Raw genomic sequence first — 25,643 nt, forward strand, 5'->3', positions numbered from 1 at the left:
ACCTTGCATTTTTCTTCTTGACCTATACGTCTCTGAGGTTATCACTTGGTTATCTGAGGAAGGAAATTATTTGGCCCTTATTTTGTTCAAGCCTAATTTTCATTGTATTAAAAGGAGTTTTTAAAACTTCCCCAAAGGTAGGACATCATGCAAATAAGAACCTTCTGTATTGGCTACTGTTGATTGCATAGTTAGCATTATTCCCCTCCTATCTGCCTTTCTAAGAGAACCTGTTTTGCTCAGGCATCTAATCCCCCTGCCCTTGACTCAGAGAAATAGGTCCTCTTTCTTAGTTCCAAGACTGAGTCTGTAAGTCTAAGTGAAACATGGTAATTTCCTTTCTCTGCTAGTGACAGGTTCAAAGATGGGCAGATCACAATCTCAAAACTATTTTGATTATTTTATGAGCCTGTGGATGGAGTTATACATGGGGGGTCAGATCCAAGGGGATTACAGAGAAGCTCTAAAGCTCTGACTGGCCTGTGGACTTCCTGTTATGTGCGATAAGGAGTGTACATTTCCTTTTAGTTTCAGCCAGTTTGCTTTTTAAATTTTCTGTTACTTCCAGATAAATGTATGCTTTCTAATGCATCTCCTAATGCTTTAACTGTGAGAAAAGATACAGTAAGAATTAAGTTTTGCCAACTAAATTGATGTGAATTTGAAGAAGAGGGAAGACTTACAATAGATTTGAAACTAGGAGAATCTCTTAAGAGATTTGTGACTGAGAAGATCATAAAGTCGTAGCTCATGAGCACTGTGATTTACCTTTCATTCTTGCAGCTCCACTGAACTTTTCATTTGTTTTACCAGTGACCTTCGATACCCAGTGGTTTGTGTTCATTGCTTTCCTTGTTTGACCTTTATTATATTATACCTGTTTCTATCCTTGTATGACTTCTAGGGCATCATTTTATCTTTCTCTTGTTTCTCATCTTTGTTGACTTTTTACCAAGGCTCAGCTTTTGCAGTCTTTTTCAATATCTCTTCATTCTTTCCTGAAACGAATCTTTAACAACATGTATTGCTTCCATATTGCATGGTAGTGGTGAGGGAGAAAAGTGGAAAGAGAAGATGGAAATCTCAGTGCATCCTATGAAAAAAATCCATTCCACTCCCTGGATAGTTCATGTGTAAAGGATAATGTCATTTGTGGACTCTATACTTTATTTCCTAAGGTAGGGAAATTGGCCAGTGTATTTTACAAAGCAATTTTTAAGTTGAAAACAAAGGGACTTCCAAATGTATCTACATGACAGAAAATTTTGTTAACCTGTATTGTTTCACCTTTCAAATATTCTGAGTGTTTTTTTGAGTGATTTTTTTGCTTACTGGTTTTTGGTAGTATTAAAAACTTTGATCAGTATGGCAGTGAAGGCTGCATGGTTTGAATTCTGTATCGCAGTGAGGGGTAAACTGTGTGATAATGTAGACTTCACTATCGTGTTCTTTTTAATAGTTATGCCATTGTCAATTCAGTTTACAGTGTCTGAGCTGGATGAGGTTTGATTCATAACCTAGAACAACTCTTCTCTTAGAGTTCCAAGGTGAGCCTCCTCGTATGTTTGATTATTTAATCGAGATGTTGAAATGTTGTATATCATGGATACAAGAGGCTTTAAAAAATTCCCGAGAAAAGAGCTCTGTGGTGAACTATTTTGCTTTACTATTATTACAGAATTTTAACAACGCTTTTCTATGTTGTAATTTTGGGTTTTGTACATGTGGGTTGTGAGAAATAAACTGGAAATCCTGTCTCTGTGGGTTGGAATCTAGTGTAGCTTCAAACAGCAAACAAAATATTTTAGCATGTATGTGCCAGGTAAAATTTTTCAATGGACTTTCCGTAGGGTGCAAACTTCTGAAGCCAATGAAAGTAAAGTGATTTTATAGTTGCCGACAGACTCCTGTTGACTTACATTCGGTTTTGTTAACTTATGGGGGAAATCAGTAGCCGATTAAGCAAATAATTAAATATCTTTGTGCATCCTTAGTACAGCTTGTTCCTGTTCACTTGTGACAAATTGTTTGGGGAAGAGTTCTGAGATGACGTGCCAAGACTTGATACCCAGAAAGTCTAGTGGGTTTTTTCCTTTATATTTTAAAAACAACAGGTGTATTTCAAGATCTAGACTATCTTGACTTTTTTAAAGGACTTTAGGAGAATTGAAATGAGTACTTTTAGATTCTTCATTATATCTAAATGAAGATAGGTATTTTTTTTCTTTCCTTTTTTTCTAATTTATTTGAGAATCCTAGGAAAGGAACATTGTAGCACTAAATTTAGAACGGCTAGGTGGATTTATTGTCTTTTAACTTCCATTATTCTTATTTATATGCGTGGCTAGAGCTGTCACATGTAATTTGAGGTCTATGTCTGGTTTTATGTTAAGTGAATCTGATCCAAGCTCAGCTATCTTCAATGGTGATTTTCTCAGCTGTAAATTAGGAACTTGGCATTGAAAACCATGTGGTTTTGTGTAAGTAGAATTCAGATTGTGATGTTTTCTGTCACTTCATAATTCTAATTTTAGATTCAGTTTTTAAAGCAGAATAATTCACTCCAGAAAAAATCCAAAATCTGTGATCTTCCATACATTGCCAGGAACATTGATGGTCAAGGGTTTGGATCAAGCTGAATAACCTTTATTAGAAATATGGTGGCACCTTTTACTCACCCACTCATTGAATTGTAACCATGAATTTTCTATCTTTCATGTATAAAAAGACAGGAGACCCTTTGTATTTGCATTCTAAATTTCTTGGAAACAGAGATATTTATGGAATTTTCCTGCACTGGTAATAAAAAGGGGGCAGAGTGGGGAATAAGCCTAGAGCATGAGCCTCTTACTGCTCTTTTGCCTTATTTTAAAAAAAAATTCACTTTTCAAAATATTGGTCTGCATCGCAGAGGGTTTCTTTTGGTTTGAACATTGAAGGTATTGTAAATCCTTTCCTGTAGCTAGTATCTATTGTGTGATGCCATCTATTAGGTTATAAACTCCTTGAAGGGAGAGATGACTATATGTTCATCTTTGTGTTTGGTTATACTTAGCTTCCCATATAATAAGTTACACAGAGTGGGTATAATGGGTTTGTTGAATTAAATTGGACTGACTTGAATTAGAAGGGAGGAATTAGGCAGATGGAAAAACTGTGCTAACCTGAAGGAAGCTAGGTCCTGTAGTCTCTCAAGATATCTTGTTTTAGTTTAAGTAATCAAGACTGGTGATTTTTTAATTTACCTTTGAAAACCCTTATGACTGACTAGTCAGAACTTGTAGCATGTCCTTGTTCATACCAACTAGTGACTTGCCTTTCAGTAAGTTGCTCTATGTAATAGTTCTGGTAGTTAAAAAATACTATTATTTTGTTTCAGGGCATAACTCTTATGAATTAATTTCTAGGCTGATTTCTTTAGTCTCCCCCCCATCCCATATCCCCATTAAAAAAATCAATGTGTAATTTGCTTATATTGTGACATGTACAGATCAGAGGTGTCTAGTTTGTTGAGTTTTGACAAATCTGTAACTGTAATACCTACACTCCATTCAAGATACAAAACATTTTCATTTCCCTAGAAAGTTCTCTAGTCCCATGTGCAGTTTCTCTACAGCGCTCTGTCCCCGTCCCCTGACCCACTCTTCTGCTTTCTATTACATAGATTAATTTTACCTGTTTTTAAACTTCATATAACTGGAATTATACAATCTGTCCTCTTTCTGACTGGCTTAGTTTGCCCAATGTAATGTTTTTTAAATTTCTTTTTGATTATTATTGTGAAGTCTACTCACTTTGCCGTTAAAATTGACCGTTTTTACCATTCTAAAGTGTACAATTCAGTGGCATTAAGTGCAGTCACATTGTTGTGCTAACATCAGCACTACCATGCATCCACAGAGCTCTTTTCATCTTGCAAAACTGAAACTTCATCCTTATTTCTTAATTTAAAAAACATTTTAAGAAAGAGCTTATAGTACAAACTCCTTTATCCAACTCAGTTTGGCCTGGTAAATGTTAAGTTTATAAAAAAAAAAGTTTGGCTAGAGTGAGTAGTCATAAAAATGATATGTACATACCTTAAAACATAATCTATATTTATAGTTCAGTCTTTTGATACTGGGTCACATCTTTTCTATGAGCGTAGGTCTCTCAGTTGGATTTCCTTCTGGACTTTCTTAAATCACACTTTTAACCACTATCTTCAATTTCTAGTTTCAGTTTCCTTTTAAGTGTACTGAGATAGTTAAAAATAGTTCTAGTGGTCCTTGTACTAAATGTTTATAAATAGTCTTGCCTCTTGACAGTGTTTATTTTGAAAGCAACTAGCCTTTATCAGTTTGTTTTAAAGTATTCAGCTTATTCATGGAAACAACTACTTCTAGTGCTCATAGATTTAAAAGAATATTTAATAAAATTACATGATTATATTTACAGTTACAACCGAGATGAAAATGTTCAGTACAAAAACGGTGATTCTTGGTAGTGTACAGGTCAGCTGATGGGAGCACAAGTTCAGGGTCATGTCCTAGGAACCTTGACACTTCCCTTCACATTGTGAGAATCAAAAGTAGTTGTGAACATTGGTTATTCTCATGACTTACTCATGAATTAGTTAATGAAAGACAATTAAGAGAACTTCTGTAGATAGTAAGTTGATAATTTAAAAGTTTTTAAAAGTTTCATTGCATTACACCTACAAATCGGCTGTCTGCTTTTTTCCTATTGTCATAGTTAGTTTATTCATGCCATAAAATGAAATTGTAGTTCTTGTTTGTGTAATCTGCTTTTGCGCACCAAACATCAAAACTCATTTTATTTTGCTCACAATTTTGTGGGTCAGGAGTTTGGGGAGGGTTTTGCTGGTCATACGCTGCTGTAGGCAGCTGGTGGCTAAGTGCTGGGGTCATCTGAAGGCCTCTTCATACCCAGCACCAAAGCTACCATTCCTTGAACAGTAGGAGATTCATTGGGTGTTTTTCTTTTCATGTGGTCTGTCCACATGTCTGTTTTGGGTTACCTTACAGCATGGTGGTCTCAGGATAGTCAAATTTCTTCTATGGAGGGTGGTTTCCCCCAGAACAAGTGTTCCAAAAGACGAGAGGTGGAAGCTGTCAGTTTCGTGAAGCCGAGGCCCAGAAAATGGTACCCTGTCATTTCTGCCCCATACTCCTGGTCACAGCAATCAGTCACAGAGCCCATTCACGTTCAGGGGAGGAGACATAGATTATGCTTCTTGATAGAGGCATACCAAAGAATTTGTGGCCATTTTTAGTCTGCCACAGGTTTAAATGGTGTATATGATTAATGACATTTTTATTTTAAAAAGCTTGAGAAGATTTCTGGTGGATGTCAACATTGAGGTCTGTAGAAGAAAACATGGGTCTGTATTTGACTGATTCGAATTATAAATGAATATGAAACATCTGGAGAGAGTCAAACTGATGAAAGATTGAGTGCTGGCAGCAACTTCATTATAATAATGACAATTGTAAAGTTCTTATTTATCAATCTAGCTCCTGTTCCACCATTAGATTGGAGTTACAGTGCCCCATAGCATTAAAAAAGTAAATAAATAAAAGAGGGAGAGAGAGAGGAAAACAAAGCTCAATAGTTTATATAGGTGAATTTAAGTTTTAATCTCTTGGCAGGCTGCAAATCCCATTTGGTATCCTGGTAACAGACATTTTACACAACAGTGTGAGTTGGTTTTAAGTGGACTAGGTCAGGTCTGAGTTTCATATTTTAGAAGGCAGCATTTTAAAATGAATTTAACATTTATAAGTATTTTTTTTTTCTTTGTTAAGCAGGATGCAGTGTCATTTTTGTATGTAACTTGGTAAAATTTATTACCTCTGATTTTAAATATAATGTCTTTTATCATCTGTGATAAAGGATAATCAGATGACATGACGTCTGTTATGAGCACCATTGTTTGGTGCCACACGTACTGTGATGATCGTTTTTGAGGACCACTGAAGAAAGTGAAGAGTTTCAGAAATGGTCATTAGAAATAATTTATTTCAGTAGGTTTTGCTATGCTTTGCTGTTGGAAGTAGTATCACTGCTATGAAGATGAGCCAACATTAGAGCGTGTGTTGTGCTTTGTTAGATGCTGAGAATACACCGATCAAAGAAATTTGATGTGTATATTCTTACATAATCAATATCAAATTAATATAATTAATACTGGTATTGAATTACTTTTTTGAATAAAGCAAGAATAGAAATGTTCTCCTTCCTTGTGATTATTTGGTATTGGCACTTGTTTTCATGATGGTACCAAGAGCAATTACTTTCAGATTTTAATTCCACTATAATTTTAAGTCATTATTCTTTTTAGGCAAAGAGTGGTTATCTCTAGTGACATGTAAAATAGTGTTACTGGAAATCGCTCATTAAATTTCTTATGTACTTCATTTTTGTTACATAATTTTTAGAAATAATGATTTTTTATAGTCATTAATTTTGTTCCTTATTTTATATAAATATGTATTAGAAGGTAGAGGCAATTTTATGTGGAATAATGTTTCTGTTCGGTTTTATGTTACTTTATATGTAATATAGATCCTTTTACTAGCAATATAAAATTACATTTATAGGTCTAATATTACTGTTGTATTATAATATGATTTTCCTCTCTTCCATTCAATCTTTTTGGCTTGAATTATTTTATCCCAATAAATTATTTTGTTGTATTCGTAAAATTAAAATTATTTTATTCATGTTTTTATTGAAATATAATTGACTTACAGGTATACAACAATGATCTGATACTTTTATACAATACAAAATGATCACTACGATAAGTCTAGTTACTATCTGTCACCACACAAACTACTACAGTATTATTGACTATGTTCCCTATGTTGTACATTACAGCCTCATGGTATTTAGTAACTGAAAGTTTGTACTTCTTAATCTCACTTACCTATTTCACTCATCCCCTGACTCCCCTCCCCTCTGGCAACTACCACTTTGTTCTCTGTATCTGTGACCCTGTTTCTGTTTTGTTACGCTAGTTCATTTACTTAGTTTTTTACATTTCACGTGTAAGTGAATCATATGGTATTTGTCCTTCTCTGTGTTACTTATTTCACTTAACTTTATACTCAGTAATCTCTGGGTCTATCCACGTTGTCACGAATGGCTGTTCTTTTTTATGGCTGAGTAACACTCCACTGACTATCTGTATTACATCCTCTTTATCCTTTCATCTTTTGGCTAAGTTGCTTCTGTATCTTGGCTATTCCAAATAATGTTGGCAGTGAACATGAGTGTGCCACATATATGTGTTTGAATTAGTGTTTTCATTTTCTTCAGAAAAATACCCAGAAGTATCACTGGTAGATCAAATGGTAGCTCTGTTTTTAATTCTTTGAGGAACCTCTGTAACATTTTCCATAGTGGATGCACCAGTTTGCATTCTCACCAACAGTGTACCAGGGTTCCCCTTTTCCCGCATCTTTGCCAACACTTGTTTTTGTCTTTTTGATAATAGCTATCGTGACAAGTGTGAGGTGATATCTCAATATGGTTTTTTGATCTGTATTTTCCTGAGTTATGATTTTGAGCATCTTTTCACGTGTCTGTTGGCCACTTATATGTCTTCTTAGGAAAAATGTCTGCCTGGTTCCTTTGCCCATTTTTAAATCAGAGTGCTTATTTTTTTGATACTGAGGTGTGTGAGTTCTTTTTGTATTTTGGATATTAACCTTTACCAGATATATTGTTTGCAAATATCTTCTCCCATTCAGTAGGTTGCCTTTTCATTTTGTTGATAGTTTCCTTCGCAGTGCAAAAACTTTTGTTTGATCTAGTCCCATTTGTTTATTTTTACTTTCGTTTCTTGCCTGAGGAGAAAGCATTGCTAAGATTGATGTCAAAGAAGTTATTGCCTATGTTTTATTTTAGAAGTTTGTGGTTTCAGGTCTTACATTTAGATCTTTAATCTATTTTAAGTTTATTTTTGTAAATAGTATAAGAAAGTGGCCTAGTTTGATTCTTTTGCATTTAGCGGTCCAGTTTTTCCAACACCATTTATTGAAGAGGCTGTCTCATTGTATATTTTGGCCTCCTTTGTTGTAGATTAGCTGACCATATAAGCATGGATTTATTACTGGGCTATCTATTCTTTTCTGTTGGTCTATGTGCCTGTTTTTATGCTTGTATCATACTGTCTTGATTACTGTAGCTTTGTAGTGTAATTTGAAATCAGGTAGTGCGATACTTTCACCTTTGTTCTTCTTTCTCAAGGTTGATTTGGCTATTCAGGTTTTTTTGTGTTTCCATACAAATTTTTGATTTTTTTTTCTAGTTCTGTAAAAGATGCTATTGGTATCTTGATAAGGATTGCATTGAATCCATAGATTGCCTTAGGTAGTATGGTCATTTTAACAATATTAATTCGTCCAATCCATGAATATGGTATATCTTTTCCTATGTTTGTGTCGTCTTCAGTTTCTTTCAGTGTCTTTTAGTTCTCCTAAGTACAGGTCTTTTACCTCCTTGGTTAGATTTATTCATAGGTATTTTATCCTTTTTGATGTAATTTTAAATGGAATTGTTTCTTATTTTCTGTTGCATGATCGTTCATTATTAATGCATGCGTTATAATGATGCAGCAGATTTCTATATATTATCTTTGTGTCCTGAAACTTTACCAAATTCATTGATGAATTCTAGTAGTTTTTATGGTGGCATCTTTAGGATTTTCTATGTATAGTGTTATGTCATCTGCAAACAGTGAATTTTCCTTCTTCCTTTCCAATTTGGATTCCTTTTATTTCTTTTTCTTGTCTGAAAAAGACTGTGGCTAAGACTTGCAATTCTATGTAGAATAAAAGTTAAGAGAGTGGGCCTTTTTGTCTTCTTCCTGATCTTAGAAGACATGCTTTCATCTGTTCCCTGTTTAAGTTTGACGTTGGCTGTGGATTTGTCATATATGGCCTCTGTTATTGTTGGGACATGTTGTCTCTATCCCACTTTGTTGAGAGTTTATATCATAAAAGGATGTTAAATTTTGTCAGAAAAGTTTTTCTGTATGTGTGTCTATTGAGACAAGCATATGCTTTTTATTCTTCAGTTTGTTGATGTGATCTGTCACATTGATTGATTTCTGGATATTGAAACCTTCTTGATCCCATGGGATAAATCCCACTTGATCATAGTGTGTGGTCTCTTTAATATATTGTTGAATTCAGTTTGCTAATATTTTGTTGATGGTTTTTGTATCTATGTTCATCAGTGATATTAGCTTATAGTTTTCTTTTCTTTTTTTGTTTTTAGGTCATGTCTTTGTCTAATTTTCATATCAGGATGATGCTTGTCTTCTAGACTGAGTTCAGAGGCATTCTGACCTCTGCAAATCTTTGGAATAATTTGAGAAGGATAGATATTAACTTAAAAAGTGTTTTATAGAATTCGCCTGTGAAGCAGTCTGATCCTGGGCTTTTTTGGGGGAGAGGATTTTTTTTTTTATTTAATTACGTATCCATTTTCATTACTGGTAATTGATCTGTTCATTTTTTTCTGTTTCTTCCTGATTCAGTCTTGGAGGTTTTACATTGCTAGGAATTTATCCATTTCCTCTTGGTTTTTCGTTTTATTGGTGTATGCTTGTTTGCAGTTATCTCTTATTCTTTGTATTTCTGTGGTCTTGCTTGTAACTGCTTTTCTTTCATTTCTGATTTTATTTATTTGGGTCCTCTTTTTTTTTTTTCTTGATGAGTTTGTCTAAAGGTTATCAATTTTATCTTTTCAAGAACCAGCTCTTAGTTTCATTGTCTTTTTTTTTTAATAGTCTGTATTTCACTTACTTCACCAATAAGATCTCCTTGTGCTACCCTTTTATAGTCAGTCCTACTTCCTTCCCCACCATCACTAATCCCTAGTAACCACTAATTTGTTCTCCATATTTACAATTTCGTCATTCTGAGAGTGTTATGTAAATAGAGTCTCAGGGTATTTGACCTTTTGAGATTGGCTTTTTTATTTCATTCAGTATAATGCCCCTGAGATCCATCCGACTTGTTGCGTGTATCAGTAGTTCTTTTCTTTTTAATGATGACTAACATTACAATGGTATAGATGTGGCACAATTTGATTAACTATTCACTTATTTTAGGACATTTTGGTTGTTTCCATTTTTTGACTATTAAAAACAGGCTATGAACAACCATGTACAGATTTTTATGTGGGCATGTTTTCATTTCTTTGGGGAGAATGCCCAAAAGTACAATTGCTAGTTATTTGTAAGTGTATATTTAACATACCATAAAATACCATAACATTATGTTTTGGAAGGAAATTCTGAAATATGCTACAACATGGAGGAACTTTGAGGACATTTTGCTACGTGAAATAAGCCAGTCATAGAAAGACAAGTACTGTGTTATTCCACTTATGTGAGGCACTTAGAATAGTCAAAATTATGTAGACAGAAAATAGAGTGGTGGTTGTCAGGGACTAGGGGAGAGAAGGGGGAGTTATAGTTAATGGGTACAGAGCTTTAGTTTTGCAAGATGAAAAGATGGATGGTGGTAACTTCACAATAATGTGAATGTACTTAATACCACTGAACTGTACACTTTAACATGTTTAAGATAGTAAATTTTATGTTACATTCATTTTACCACAATAAAAATACGACAATACTGTTAACAACCATATGCCAACTGTTTTTTTAAAAACTTAGAAGAAATAGACACATTTCTAGAAAAATATTACTTACAAAAAATGAGGAAGAAATTAAAAGTCTGAATCATCCTATAATTATAAGAAATTGAATCTTCCCACAAAGAAAGCAACAAGCCCAGATGATTTGCTAAGCAAGTTTCTACCAAAATTTTAAGAAATAGGTTATTCCAATCTGATGCAATCTCTATTTTAATTAATAGAAAAAGAAGATGTTGCCCCTCCTAGTTCTAAAAGCCCTGCATAAGCCTGATATCTAAACCAGATGAAGGCATTACAAGAAATGACAATTACAGATGTATTTCAGTCATGAGTGTAGATGTAGAAATCTCAAACAAGTTATTAACAGATTGAAACCAATGTAAAAGAAGAAAAATGCTATTACCTAGTTGGTTTTTTCAGGTATGCAAGGATGGTTTATTATATGATCTACAAATGTAAATGATGACATTAATAGATTAAAGGAGAAGAGTCATATGATAATGTCAATAGGTAGGAGGAAAGCATTTGATTGATAATCAATGTAAATTCATGATTAGAGTGCTTAATTAGGGAAAAAAAAGGAAATTCTTTAACCTGTTGGTACTATTAAAATGAAACCCAACAATCATCAGCAGACATCTTTTAAAATGAGGAAATATTAAAAAAAATTCTCTTTAAAAACAGAAATGGTATAGGAATGGATGCTATCACTCATTCTAGTTATTTTATTGCTGCATAACAGATCATTCCAAACTTACTGGCTAAAACAACTTTTTTTTAATGCTTTTGGATTCTGAAGGTCAGGAACTTGGACAGTGCAGAATAGAAAGGTTTGTTGCTGCTCCACTCTTTCTAATGCCCCTGTTGGATGACTTGAACACTGGAATGGCTTGATAGCCAGGGACTAAGTCATCTGGAAGTATCTTCATATATCTGGTGATTTGATTCTGGTTGTTGGCCGGGAACTCAGGCATTCAGTTAGAAAACTTGCTTGTGGCTTCTCCATGTGGTCTCTCCAAGTGGGCTGGTTTGGTTTTTCTCACAACATGGTAGATAGGTTCCTAGTCCATGCAACACAGGGACAGAAGGCAGAAGTTGCATTTTTATGACCTACCTTGGAGAAGTCACACATGTTAATTCTGTGGTACTGTATTGGTTGTGGAAGTCATAATGATTTGTGCGGTTCAAAGGGAGAAGACAGAGACCTTACAACTCATTAGAGGGAGTATCAGTGTTTCATTTTTAGGAGAATATGTGGGTTGGGAGATATTTTTCATACCATCTTTGAAAAATAAAATCACCACATTTTCTCTTGTACTTAGCATTGTACTGGAGGATGTAGCCAGTGGTGTGAGATAAGAAAAAGGAATTTGAGAGTAAGAATTAGAAAGGAAGAAATAAAACTGTTGTTATCTGGAGGCAATATGATCATTTACATATAAAATCAAAAGAGTATAGATAAATAATTAGATACGAGTTTAGCAAATATGAATGGATATATGATTAATATATAGAAGTCAACTCTATTGTTATATAACAGCAACAGACAACTAGAAAATACAATTTAAAAGAAGATATTAATGTATCATAGATTATCAGTATTTAAGAGTGAATCTATCAGGAGATATGCAAGACTTTAGGGAAAATTATAATACTTAACCATGTCTTATAACTAAGATATACCATGTTTATGGACAGGAAGGCTTAGTATCATAAATACTTCATTTCTACTGAAATAATTCTATAGCCAGAAACAGCCACACATTTATGAAATTTTCATATATGATAAAGATGGCATATCAGATTACTGAGGAAGGAAGTTACTATTCAAGAAATGTAACTAGAAGAATTACCCATATTGGCAAAAAAAGAAAAAAAAAGAAATTGGATCTCTGGTTCTACCATATACAAAAGTTAAATTACAGATAGATAAAGTACTTAAATGTCAAATGTGAAATTTTACTTTTTTTCTCATTTTATTATTATTGTTTTTAGGAAGGGGATATCTCAAGAATACAAGATTGAATTTATCATATCCTTGTTCATCATCAACTCTTTTTTTCTTATTAGGTAGAATTAATACAGTTTAACTGCACATATCCATTATATTTCATGCAAATACATATATACAATATACTGCACATTTTTTTTTTTAGTTTACATATATGTACTGATTATTGTTTCTAAGAACAGATTAGAGCTTTAGCTTTTTAAACTTACATAGTTATCAAAGAAATAAAGCCAGCCACAAAAAAAGAATCAACAGAATGCGGTAATCCAATCATAAAGGACAGTCAAATGTGCTTACACATATTCAAGAAATCAGTCATCTAAGTTATAAATAATAACTAGTTCATTTGTGTCCTTTATTTTTAGATTCCACATGTAAGTGATATCAGATGGTATTTTTCCTTCTCTTTCTGGCCCACTTCACTTAGAATGATCTCCAGGTCCATCCGTATTGCTGCAAATGGCGTTATTTTATTCCTTTTTATGGCTGAGTAGTATTACATTGTATGAACGTATGTATGTATGTATGTATGGTGTGTATGTATGTTCTTTATCCAGTTATCTGTTGATGGACATTTGAGTTGTTTCCATGTCTTGGCTGTTGTAAACAGTGCTGCTATGAACATTGGGGTGCATGTGTGTTTTTGAATTTTATTTTTCTCCAGGTATATGCCCAGGAGTGGGATTGCTGGATTACTTGGTAAGTCTATTTTTAGTTTTTTAAGGAACCTCCGTACTGTCCTCCATAATGGCTGCACCAGTATACACTTCCACTAACGGTGTAGGAGGGTTCCCTTTTCTCCACACCCTCTCCAGCATCATTTGTAGACTTTTTAATGTTGGCCATTCTGGCTGGTGTGAGGTGATATCTCATTGTAGTTTTGATCTGCATTTCTCTGACAATTAGCAATGCAGAGCATTTTTTCATGTGTCTGTTGGCCATTTGTATGTCTTTATTGGAGAATTGTTTATTTAGATCTTCTGCCCATTTTTGGATTGGGTTGCTTGTTTCTTTGATATTAAGGTGTATGAGCTGTTTGTATATTTTGGAAATTAGTCCTTTGTTGGTCACATCATTTGCAAATATTTTCTCCCATTCTGTAGGTTGTCTTTTTGTTTTGTTGATGGTATCCTTAGCTGTGCAAAAAGCTTTTAAGTTTAATTAGATCCTATTTGTTTATTTTTACTTTTATTTCCATTACTCCAGGAGCTGGTTCAAAAAATATATTATTGTGATTTATGTCTGAGAATATTCTGCCTGTGTTTTCCTCTAGGAGTTTTATAGTATCTGGTCTTACATTTAGGTCATTATGCTCAGCATCGCTAATTGTCAGAGAAATGCAGATCAAAACTACAATGAAATATCACCTCGCATTAGCCATTTTGAATTTCTTTTTGTATATGGTGTTAGGGAAATTTTATTTTATTTGGATAAAATACAAATATTGTATCTTTTTAAACCTAGAGATAGGAAAGAATTTAAGAGATAAGGCTACAAACTGATGAGTTACTGTAAAAGAATAATTGATACAAGTAACATTAAGAATTTTTGTTCATCAAAAGTTGCCTTAAAGAAAGTGAAAAACAGATTGTAAACTAGATGTTTACAATATACACAGCTGACAGGGATTAGTATTAAGAAAAACTACAAATCAAAAAGCACAAGCAACAAAAATAATGAAAAAATAATGAAAGACATAAGTATTTGACAAAAGAGAAACTGTATATGATTAATAATCATAGGAAGAGATATCAACTTTGTTAATGATTGGGGAAATCAAATTAAGTACACAGTGAGACACCATTTAAAACCAAATGTTGGAAAGGGTTAGGATTCAGAATACTTTTGTATGTTATTCTCACAGCAATTTGAGCAGCCATTTTGGAAAATAGTTTTTCATGATCCTGTGAAGCTAAACATAGACAAACCTTATAACCCAGTGATTTTCCTTACAGGCATGTACTCAAAAGAAATTCTGTGTGTATACAAAAGTAGACGTGTTGGAAAATGTTCATGCAGTTATGTTTTCAGTAACAAAATATTGTAAGCCACCCAAACGTCTCTTGACAGGAAAGTGTATTATAGAAGTCAAAACAATAAATGGAAGCTAAAATAATATTAGCAACATAATGTTATGTGAAAAAGTTAAGCCCCCCAAATGTATGTCATGGAATACTCTTTAAAAATAGCGAAAATAAAAATAATATGCTTTTTGGTAGTAGATATAGATGAAATGAAACTTTATTAATTTGAAAGCAAAGAAATGATAAAAAATAAATTTAGGATTGTGAGTCTGGAGAGGTCCAAGAAGGGGTTATATGTAATTTATTGTTAAGGTCTTTAGTTTAATGCTGGTTGGTAGGTTTTCATATCTTAATTTTATTTAAGAAACAAAATAAACAGTAAAAAAAAACACCCAGATGCCTTGAGGCAGGAGTATGATCGATAGGGAGGCTATGTGGCAAGAACAAAGTGAGTCAAGGGGAGATGCAGATTAGGTCAGAGAGGTATTAGGGACCTCTAATTATGTCTAGGAGAAGAGTAAAGAAATTTTCAACAAGAGTTTAAAGCTGTCTTTGATAAAAGTATCTGAACACTGAGACACTGAGTTTATAATTTCCCTCTTATCTACCCAAGAGTTTTATGCTTATTGTATCAGAACAGCCATGTTCCAGATAAATAGATTACTAGATATATCTGTCCTACAGACTTCACTGTGAATAGAAAAAAAATGTAGACAAGAGCATATAACACCATGAAAGATATGAAGTAACATTAAATTTGTGATCTTCTGCACTTTTTAGAGTTGTCAACACTAATTCTACTGTGTTATCTGACACTTTTCCCTGTTGTTGTATAGAGTGCCCGCTTAATATTGCTCTAATATTGTAGGCTTTTTACAGGGCATATTTTTCCTTCTAATTATTAGTGCCAGTGCATTTCATAACTTTTATTCGTGTTTCCTTTGCTTACATGATGAAGCTTCAAAGTTCACGTCTCATTGAGGCCTGGATTTGTCACTCTTGTTTTGAAAGATTTGGAGTTGAGATTGACATGATGATGGTTTAGAGTTTAAAACTTACTAGTTTTAGAAAGAGTTATCCAGTGTGATGAATGGATTGGAGAGTGACTGGAACTAAGTTCTGGTAATTTTCCAGAAACAGTGATAGATATTTGAATCACAAGCATGGTCACCAGGGGAGAAAGTAAAAGAGTGAGGAAAATAAGACAGGATTGAATGATATACCTGGCTGCGGTGCAGAGTGAAGGTTGAAAGACAACACCTAGTTTTTGCATTCTGGATAAATTAAAGAATGATAATACTATTAACTGAAAATAACAGATTTAGAATAGAAAGTCCTTTGAGAAGAAGAAGGGAAGTTTATTTTAGCCATAGAATAATATATTTAGAGGATCTTATAATACAGTAATAACAGTGATTGTAGAATATGGATGTGCTACAGATGAGGATGGTAGCAACAGCTAGGTTACAAAGATTCATTGATTCGTGTTAAGAATTTTGACTTCATCCAAAAAATAGATGAGAAGGCATTGATAGCTGTAAATAAATGAGTATTTACAAGGATCACTTGGGTGGCAGAGTGGAGAATGTAATAGAAAGGAACAAACTGGAAGCAGAGAACTCTTAGAAGGCAGATACTATGAACCCAATGAAAGATAAAGGTGGCCTTAACTAGGATGAAAGTCTTGAAAGTATTGGTGATTGAACAGAGTGGATGCATTCTGAAGGTATTTAGGACATGGGATTTGGTGACTGATTTGATGTATGGAGTGAGAGAAGGAGACAAAGATGACTCCAGGTTTTTGTCTTGGCCAACTGTGTTGTAGCTGGAAGTACCAATCACTGGGTGAGGGAATCCTGGAGGAAGAGTCCGTTTGAGGCTGATGGGAGAGAACTTGAGTTCCATTTTGATTGCATTGAATGTGAGGTGCCTGTTAGATTGAAAGAGAAACTGTTCAGTGGTCTGGTGGGTTTATGGATCTGAAAGTCAGGAGATAGATCTAAACTAGAGATTTCTTAGCTTGTTTGTAAGTAAGTCTAAAGGAATGAATGAGGTCATCTAGAGAGTTTATTTAAAGTGAGATAGGAAGAAGGGCTAGATTGGAGTGCTTAGAACACCAACATTTAGAGGGTAGATAGAAGAAGAACCTGGAAGGGAGATTGGGAAGAAGCAGTCAGAGAAACAGGAAGCAAGAGGGAAGAAGTATGGGTGTTTTGCAAACCACGGATTGAGAGTGTTTTGAGAAGGAAAGACTGGTCAAATGCTGTTAGGCTTCAAATAAGACAAGGAATTGAAAGTGTCTTTTTGCATTTAGTGAAAAGGAGGTAATTGGTTGCAGGCATGGGCTGTAAGAATAGAGCATCTCTGATGTTGAGTTGTGAAAAGGAGAGGGCTGTGGTTTAGAGAAGAATGTGTAGTTGAGGATGGTTTTGCTTTTGTTTTTGTTTTGTTTCATTTTTAAAGATGTAGAACCTAGAGCATGTTTCAGTGTTAATAGGAAGGAGCCAAAGATGTGGGGAAAGTTGAATATTTAATTAAGAAAGGGAATAAATAGTTGAGAGAGCCAGGTCTCAGAGCACAGATGGAGGAATTAGCCTTAAGTAGGAGGGATTCCTCTTTCCTTGTGAGCGGGATGAAATGGAATAGTTGGGTACAGATGCTGGTAACCATAGTTTTGGTAGAAAAAAGTTAAGGGCCGTCTCTTAAAATACCTTCCATTTTCTCTGTTCAGGAGGAGGCTGAGTCATGCACTTTGATAACTGAAAGGAGTAGACAGGTTGGATGTTTGAGGAGAGCTGACAATCTGTGAAATAGCTTCCGGAGAATGAAGGCAAGAGGCTTAATTAGAGAAAAAATGATGGGGGAGGCCGCACCATGGGCCCAGCTGAAGACGGGAAACATGAATTTTATAGTGAATTCCTTGACAGTTCTCAGCAGAAGCCAGGCCATTCGATATTGTTGGTGGTTCTTGAGGGGAGCTGTTGCCTTGTAACCACTCCAGATTCTGAAGCTATTGAGAAACAGAACCAAGAGTCGTAGGAATCAGAAAAGTGGGTCTGTTTGTTGTTAAGAGTTTAATGTAAATGCGGCTTGTGCTGAGGCTGAAATGAGGTTTTTTCTCTGGTGAGCTTCTCTCCTAGGAGCTGGACAAGAGAAAGATTATATTGTTTATTGGCACAGAGTTCCCAGCGGGGAACCCCAGGAGCTTGTGCCGTACATACATGCTGGCCTGTATACATCCCTCTCACGCAATAGAGAATCTATGGTTGTCCTGGTCTCATCATTATTCTTCTTATTTTGTCTTCTTAGAAGTAAAGAAGGTAGAGAAAGGGACTACAGTATTTCTTTAATCTTGTTTCCTTGTATCCAGAGAAGGTCTGTGTCCTCTTTTAAAATGTGAGAAGAGGTGATGTACATACCCCTTAGCATTCATGGGAGGGTTGAGATATTGCCCGATGGAAGGAGTGTAATTCACAGAGTTGAGAATTTTGAATTGACATATGAAAATATTGTTTGGTTGGGAATATGTGACTGCCCCGGTGAGGTGGTTAACTCTGGAAAATCGGGCAGAGCATTAAGATTATGACAGTGAGATAGAACCAGAAGTCCATCAGCTGAGGGAAAGATTGCTATTAAGGAGTGGGAGGAGGTAGAAGAGTTAGCTAGAGAAGTTGGAAAGCAGATAAGGGTTTGGAGAATCAAAGCGCTTTGCAATTTTTTTTTTCTCATCTGCTGGGACACATGCGTTTTTGGAATCAGGGCTGGTAAACACAAAGACTTAATTGATAGCACAGATGAAAATTATATAAAGGAAAATGTTTAGTTAGAATTATTACTTGATGGGATGTTTTATCCTATCTGATGTTTTATCCTATCTGATCATTTATAAATAGAATATTTTTCAGGTAGTAAATATGTATCTCAGTTTTTTTTTTTTTTAAGTTGTGATAATGTTTTGCCATTGGTCGTAGTATTTATGGTACGGCAGTATTTCTTTAATTTGGTTTCATATGGGACATTTCAAAATTATCATTAGCTGCCATAATAATTGGATAGAAGAGTGGAGGTCGGCACTGTAATTTCTTTTAAGTTGCAGGCCTTCAAGCTTGTGCCTTATTATGGAGTGCTGGCAACTTGATTTTCTACTGCTCAAACTCCAATGTATTTTACTTGGAGAAATAAGAGGAAAAGGGAAGTTATGTGGGAACTATTCGCAACTCATTTGCTTTCATTCAGTCATTTATTACAAAAGCACTGATTTGAAACTTTTTTGAGCTCCTACTGTGTGCAAGGAACTGCACAGTTCAAGGTGCTTAGGAGTAAACAAAAGGTTAAGAAATGACCCCTATACTAGCTTGGAAGAGCTTATGGAAATTCAGGTAAACATAATTTCCTTGAAGAGATAAACTTGAAACTCTGATTTTATATGAGTAGACGCTTCCCTTTAGTTCCATTTTTAACCTTAACTAAGAAGGGGCGGTATGCGTATGTGTGTGTCTGTCTGTGTTTGTATTTCCTTTGTTGTGTTTCTTCTTAACAATTTATTTTCCTTTGGACTGTCTGAAAAAAAAATCATTTGTCTGTTGCTTCTAGGAAACATGGCATGGAACAGTATTAAATGGAAAAATATTGTGATGAGGATGTTGGTCAGCTAGTAGTTTTCCAGATGGGAGAGAGATTGAACTGAACGCTGAGTGGACAGTGTTAACCAGTAGGGCACTTTGAGATGATTGAATTAATCTGGGTAATCTCCAGAGATCATATTTTTTGAAGTTAGTTACTTAGGTTGTCTTTTTCTCTATTTGGTGTTTTTTACATTTGGTTTTGTTTTGAGCAGCTTTGGTGTATGAGATGCATTTTTACCCTTTGCATAAGTACTTGTGATACGGGAAAATGTTATAACGGAGACTAACATGAAACATTTTAACTTATTCACTGGTTAAATGATAATTTAATATATTTAAGCATACTTCTATAGTTAGTTTTGGGGAAAAAAACTTGCCTTGAGTTTTTTTTTTTCCCCACAGTAGTATTTTGATGGAAATAATAGGTACTTGGATCATTGTGCCATGATTTTTTTATGGTGTTATTTAAAAAAAATCAGTATGTGTGCCCACAGTTTAAAGTTATGACACATAGCCATCTCCCAATGCCCTCTCTTCTTTTCCAGCCTCTCCGTTTCTTGCTATCTAGAAGCAAGATGTTAGCTGATTCTTTTAGTGTTGACCTGTGTATCTCTAAATAACATGTTTTTTATTGCTACTTCTTGATTTTACTTCTTGATTATTGCTACTACTTGATTTGATAGATCCAGGCAGCCTGACTCCACAGTCCCTTTTTTTAACCTTTATACTATTTTGTCTCTTACCAAAATAGGAGCAAATTGGAAATTCTTTGCCTGTGGGTAGTGTTTGTCAAAGCCGTGTTCCCTGAGTCAGCTGTTTCTCTGTGGAACATCTGATGAAGTTCTTTCTTCATGGGTTGATTAGATTCACCAGAGAAGGATCTTGGACTCTGCTGTGCAGAGGCTGAAGCCCAGCTGCCGGCAGCTTGGTTGCCGGGTGGTGGATGAAGCCTGGGGATGGGTCTCAAAATCTAATACAACTTTGACTTAGTCCACCTGTCTCTGGACTGGAAGACCAGAGATTCTTACCCTAAGGAATAAGCCGTCAGTCTTCTGTGATGAAGAATTGTAAACTGCCCAGTTGTACAGATTCTGGGAGGGGGTATGGGCTTTATCTGTGACTTTTATTTTGAGTCTCATCTTTACCGACTTTCAGTGGTGCCCACTCCTGAGTCTTGTGGTTTCTGTGATGTAAACGTGATTGACTCTTGTTTTCCCCACTGGTAGTGTCATGTTCATCTTCCTTGTACTTGCTTTCAATTTTTTTTTTTTGCAGTTTTCTCATTTTACATTCTCTTTGACCCTGTGTTTATGTGGAAGCAAACAATCAAATCTTTGCTTGATATCTTTTAGGAAAAGATTTTGAAAAAGACTTGAATAAAATGCATGTTTTAAATGTTCCACTTAAAGTCTCTGCTAGGTCTGTTGAAATAGATCTCAGATGTCTCCTTTTACCTGAAGCATTTCATGGTGGCCCAGCTAGACTTATCATTGTCTGAAAACCTTTTTCTCCCACCTTGAATGCTTTTTCCTTCTTTCTTAAGGCCCTTTTATATCTTGTATTAGTTATATCTGCATGTTTTACTTACACTCTGCCCCCCCTCCACACCAGACCATAACTCTTTGAGGACCTTGAGTGATCTCTTCTACAGAGTTGTTCAATAAAAATGTTACATTAAGTGTTGTGTGTATGTGTTTTTCTTGTGAAATATCCGCAAGATATTAAATACTGGGGATAGTGAAGGAGGGAATTAAAATAATAATTCAACAAAAGAGATTAAATTCAGATATAAAGAAGTCTGAGAGTCGTTAAACCTAGGTATTATGAAATCATTCGGCATAGATACCTTACCATAACAAAGTAAGCAGTTCTTCTGCCGTGACACAAAAGAATGAACCACATGATCTGTCAATTTGTTGGCCAGGCTCCTGATTCTGTAAGTTAGGTGATAGATACAGTTGGTGTTGCTCTGTTCTGTTTGTAGTTTAATGGGATATAATGTTAGGTGCTAGGAATGGTCTAAAAGGTTTATAAATGCACTTTAGATAAAACTGTTTTAAATGTATCGGACTAGCTGAATCCGTAAAGAAGCCCACACTTGTAATCTTTTATTTTAAAAACGAATTTTTAGTTTTTGGATTTTATAAAATGCTGTTAATTTTTCTTTTTGCTCTTCAAAGTGTTCAAAAGGAAACAGAAACTATTGCAGAATTTGCAATGAAATTATTCAGAGAAAGGTTATTGCTTTAAAATGATAATGTTTACTTCTCTGCATTTTTAAAAACTCAGGACATATTTGTATTTTAAGATAAATTAATATTTCTTTGAAAACAGAGGAAGACTCTCATCTGCATTTTAATATGCAATAATGGCTGGGGTATAGAAAAACATCAGTGGTCACTCATAACGTTCCTTTACAGAGCTAAATCATCGCTTAGGGAACTGATGGTATTTGGTTCATTACCACAGGCAACAAGCTGAAATGATTGTTAGAAATAGGTATTTGTTTTTGTTTTCAGATTGTCTGGCACCTAGCAAATAATTTATTGGGATTTATATGGAAACACATAGAAGCATTACTCTAAAAATTCTGTTCTTTTGAAACCATATTATTTGGGTACAGTGTTTATAGATGCTAAAAATATCTTTTGTCTCCTGAGATTCGTGGGACACATGTGAAAAAGACAAACTTGGTGTTTATAGTTTGACTTGGTTAATTCTTCGTATCCATATCACTCATTTCATAATTTCTTCATGAAAAATATAATCACATACAGATTTCTATTTGCTTGCAACACAAAATTAATGTGAATTCCATTTCAAACTAACCACCATCAAAATTTTCTGGAAGTCTGGTTTATATTTTTAAGTGCTGTATGTGGATGACTTGCCTAGCTTTGATTTTTGGAGAAATACATCTTTTAAAAATTTTTCAACAGATTGTTAAATTGTGGATAATGATGACAATACTGGTGTCATATTCTGGTTAATTTAATGTCGTCCCTTTTCATAATGTATTTCTGTCTACATATATTTTAGTGTCATTACCTACTGAGTTTCTGTGAAAATAAAGTTTCTTTGCCAATTAAAACAAAACAGTCCTCGAGGTAGTTTTTGTTGTTTATTCTTCTATATTTTTGAGTTATATTTTTGAAGACATTAGTATTAATTTGACAAGGCAAACAATGCTGTACATGACTACTGCTTTACCACTCAAAGCAAAACACCTTAGAAAAATACCTTTAGAATTACTGCTTAGTATGTGGTTTAATTTGCTTAGCTGTTTTTTTTTTTAGAAGTTGGAGAAGATTGTATTTCTACAATCAAAGTCCATCTTGTATTACTGAGTCAAGGAAACTGTAATTAATACTTAAATATGATCACTTTTGAAAAATAGAAAAGGAAACCAGTTATTGACCAGAGTATCACTTCCAGCTACTGATTCACAATTTATTGTGAATTTATTTTTTATTTTGATATCTATCACCTGTTACTTGTTTTACCTTTCCAAGTGTTTTAGTTACTTCGTGGTTTGCTGGATAAAAGCGTCTCCTTTTTATTCTTCTTATCCTTTGATTGTTATGATACGCATCTTGGACAAAATAAAGGATGTATCATCCTGGTGACTGTCTCTCTCACATGCTTTGTAAGGGTAAAGAAGAAAGGAATTGTGGGTGTTCGCTTGCGTTTTTCTCTTCCCTGGCCTCCCATGAATACATGACTTGAGTTATCTTGATCAGCCTAGTAACTTGCTCCACATTTTTCAAAAAGTGCAAAGCAGTTTCAGCTAAAAATACACATATCAAAATGCTCCAGAAGTTGTGGCCGCAGCTCAAAAATGCTGATCAATTTTGAAAATCTAAATCAACCTCGGCCATGAAACTGAGGGAAGAACCTTTGTGGTGGGGGACAGATTTCCAAAAATTCACCACAGTTCTGTTCTTAGCTGGAGTCTGTACTGCTGTTGCCAGACAACTGAGGAATAGATGCAAAAAGCAGGAAGCATTATTGAATTGAGCCCTAGTGCCAATTTGGGAAAAGCAAATTAAAATGTAAAAGAATATTTTTCCACTCCTGGCGTCTCAACATAAAATGGCAAAATACATGGTTGCTGAAAAAGTCACAAAAATTGTTAATTTTGCCAGCATGGCTAATTTTGTCCCCCAAACTTAGTCTTTTTGTGTTAAAAAAATGCATACGCATATAGTTAAAATAAGTTTTTTTTTTTTAACAAAAGTGGAATTGTTTTAATTTACAAATCAAAATGTATATACATTTAAGTCAGAGAAGTGTTTTGACATAAATAACTGTGTGGGGTGTGGGCTTATTTCAATGTCTTCTGATATTTTTCAGGTGCCCTTGAAGAATGGATGATGATGATTTTGGTGGTTTTGAGGTGTGTGCTATTATTTACCTCATTTTGCCTATGTAATTGTTTTATCTCTGTGGGATTATAATGGAGTATATACTAAATGTATTATTTATCATTGGCATTCATGGTCTTTTCTTGATCCTTTTGAATGTAACTCTGGAATAAAAAAAACCAAAATCAACAAAAATTAAAACATATCCTCTCTGAAAGTTAAAACTGCTTTATTGCTATTGAACATTTGGTCATGCCCATAGAACTTGGTTTAACCCGAGTACTACTAGTGGAAGCACTGAAGAAGAGGCTTTAGGAGTTGTCAGCAGATGATTTTGCTGGGATGTGCATGTCTGTTTGGAAATACTTGTGAGATGAGGGATGAATATTGAAGATCTGTCACATATTTTCATGTTTACACCTGTAATGAGTTGATTTAGTATATTAACTACATCTAGCCTTTGGGTGGCTTATGGAGCTAATTAGTATGTTGTGTTGTTAGATTATTCTCTCAGGTTTTAGTTGGATGCTTTTGTAAGTGGAAATTGTTAGCTTGAAGAAGCACTGTCTTTTCCTTAATCCTTGTCAGTGTGTGTTCACTTCATTGAAATATTTTGTAACCCAGTTATTTTTATGGAGCCAGTGTAGTCTTGCAGGAAGATCTCTGGATTAGGAGTCGGTCATACTTGCCTGAGCTCAAGTCCTGGAACTACCATCAAGTGAGCTCTGTGATTTTTTTCTTTTCTTTTTTTTCAAAGGAAGGTTTACATCTAGTTTGTAATTTGGTAAAAAGGAGATTGTTACAAAGGGGGGCTATAATCATGACATTAATAGGGTAAATGAGATACTAAGTATATTCAGTGTTCTGAATGTCATGAAAGAATGATGGGGGCTTCTTTTAGTTTAGAATTATTTTTTTCTTTTGTTGATCTTTAATATCTGTTAATATGGAGATATTTTGAATGTGAACTTACCTGTTTTCTACGTTTCACTTAAAACTTTTTAATTTAACATATTGTGTATTGTGTTGTGTTGTGTTCTGCATTTGCTTCAATATTTTGGGTTTTGTTGGGTGACTGAATCTTATGTTACTGATATAAGTAACATTTAAAATTTTGTTAGAATTCCTTTCATTTTGAGGAAAATAATGTGTTTCAGATATCATCTTAGTGGATTGTTTAGAAGTTGTCAGTTATTTGAAAATTAAAACTCAGTATAGTCTCCTTTATTTCAACCATGCTTGACTTATTATAGCAGAGAAAGAAGTAGAGTAGGTAGTGTTACTTAGAGCAGCAATTATACTTGAGTGCACAGTCAATGGATCTATTCCTTTTAATATTATGTAGTTACAGTGTCAACCAACCATTCCAACTTAATTATGGTTGTTAGGTTTCTTTCTTTCCACATCCTGTTGTAGAAATATGGAAGGTCTCTGTCCTTGGTTATAGAACCCGTGTTTATTTTTCATAGTTCGTAGAGAGTGGCTGTTATATCCTGTGTCACTTAGCTCCTGGGGCAGATTGCCCCCGTTGCCTTCTCCTGGCTGACAACTCAATGCAGAATGCAAACTGAAACTCTGGCTCTATTTTTCAGTAATAATTTTGCTGTGACCTGGACACTTAAGAGACAGAAAACTCTGCACTAATGCTCATAAACTCAACATAGTAATTGACTGTCCTGTAGTTTTCAAACTGTTTAATAGGAGGGCTTGTTAATTTTAAGTGTCAGCTTTAGGAATTCTCTGACTGTTGAATGCAAGCAAGTACAGCTGGTAGATTATTTAAGAACATGGATGAATCCTGTTTCTTTAGATTGATCTCTTTTTAGGTCTTCTGATAGTTAATGAAAAAAGATTGAGTCTCAAGACTTTTGGACTTTTGAAGAAAAATGATAAATGTAGTAAAGTAAATGCAGTTACTTTAGAGTACTTAGAAATAAAGTTC

At 34.5% G+C, this 25,643-nt stretch overlaps 1 protein-coding gene across 2 annotated transcripts in view; it reads left to right on the top strand.

The window, feature by feature from the left end:
- CCDC91 (coiled-coil domain containing 91) overlaps positions 1 to 25,643 on the top strand; it is a 224,895-nt gene that overhangs the window by 10,288 nt on the left and 188,964 nt on the right. For both annotated transcript variants that reach the window (XM_064479162.1, XM_064479161.1), the window contains exon 2: positions 23,691 to 23,733. In XM_064479162.1, the coding sequence (XP_064335232.1) occupies positions 23,704 to 23,733 (30 nt within the window). In that variant the 5' untranslated portion in view covers positions 23,691 to 23,703. The remainder of the gene's footprint in view (positions 1 to 23,690; positions 23,734 to 25,643) is intronic.

The sequence above is a fragment of the Camelus dromedarius genome, chromosome 25 (assembly GCF_036321535.1).
Source record: "Camelus dromedarius isolate mCamDro1 chromosome 25, mCamDro1.pat, whole genome shotgun sequence".
NCBI classification, from domain to species: Eukaryota; Metazoa; Chordata; class Mammalia; order Artiodactyla; family Camelidae; genus Camelus; species Camelus dromedarius.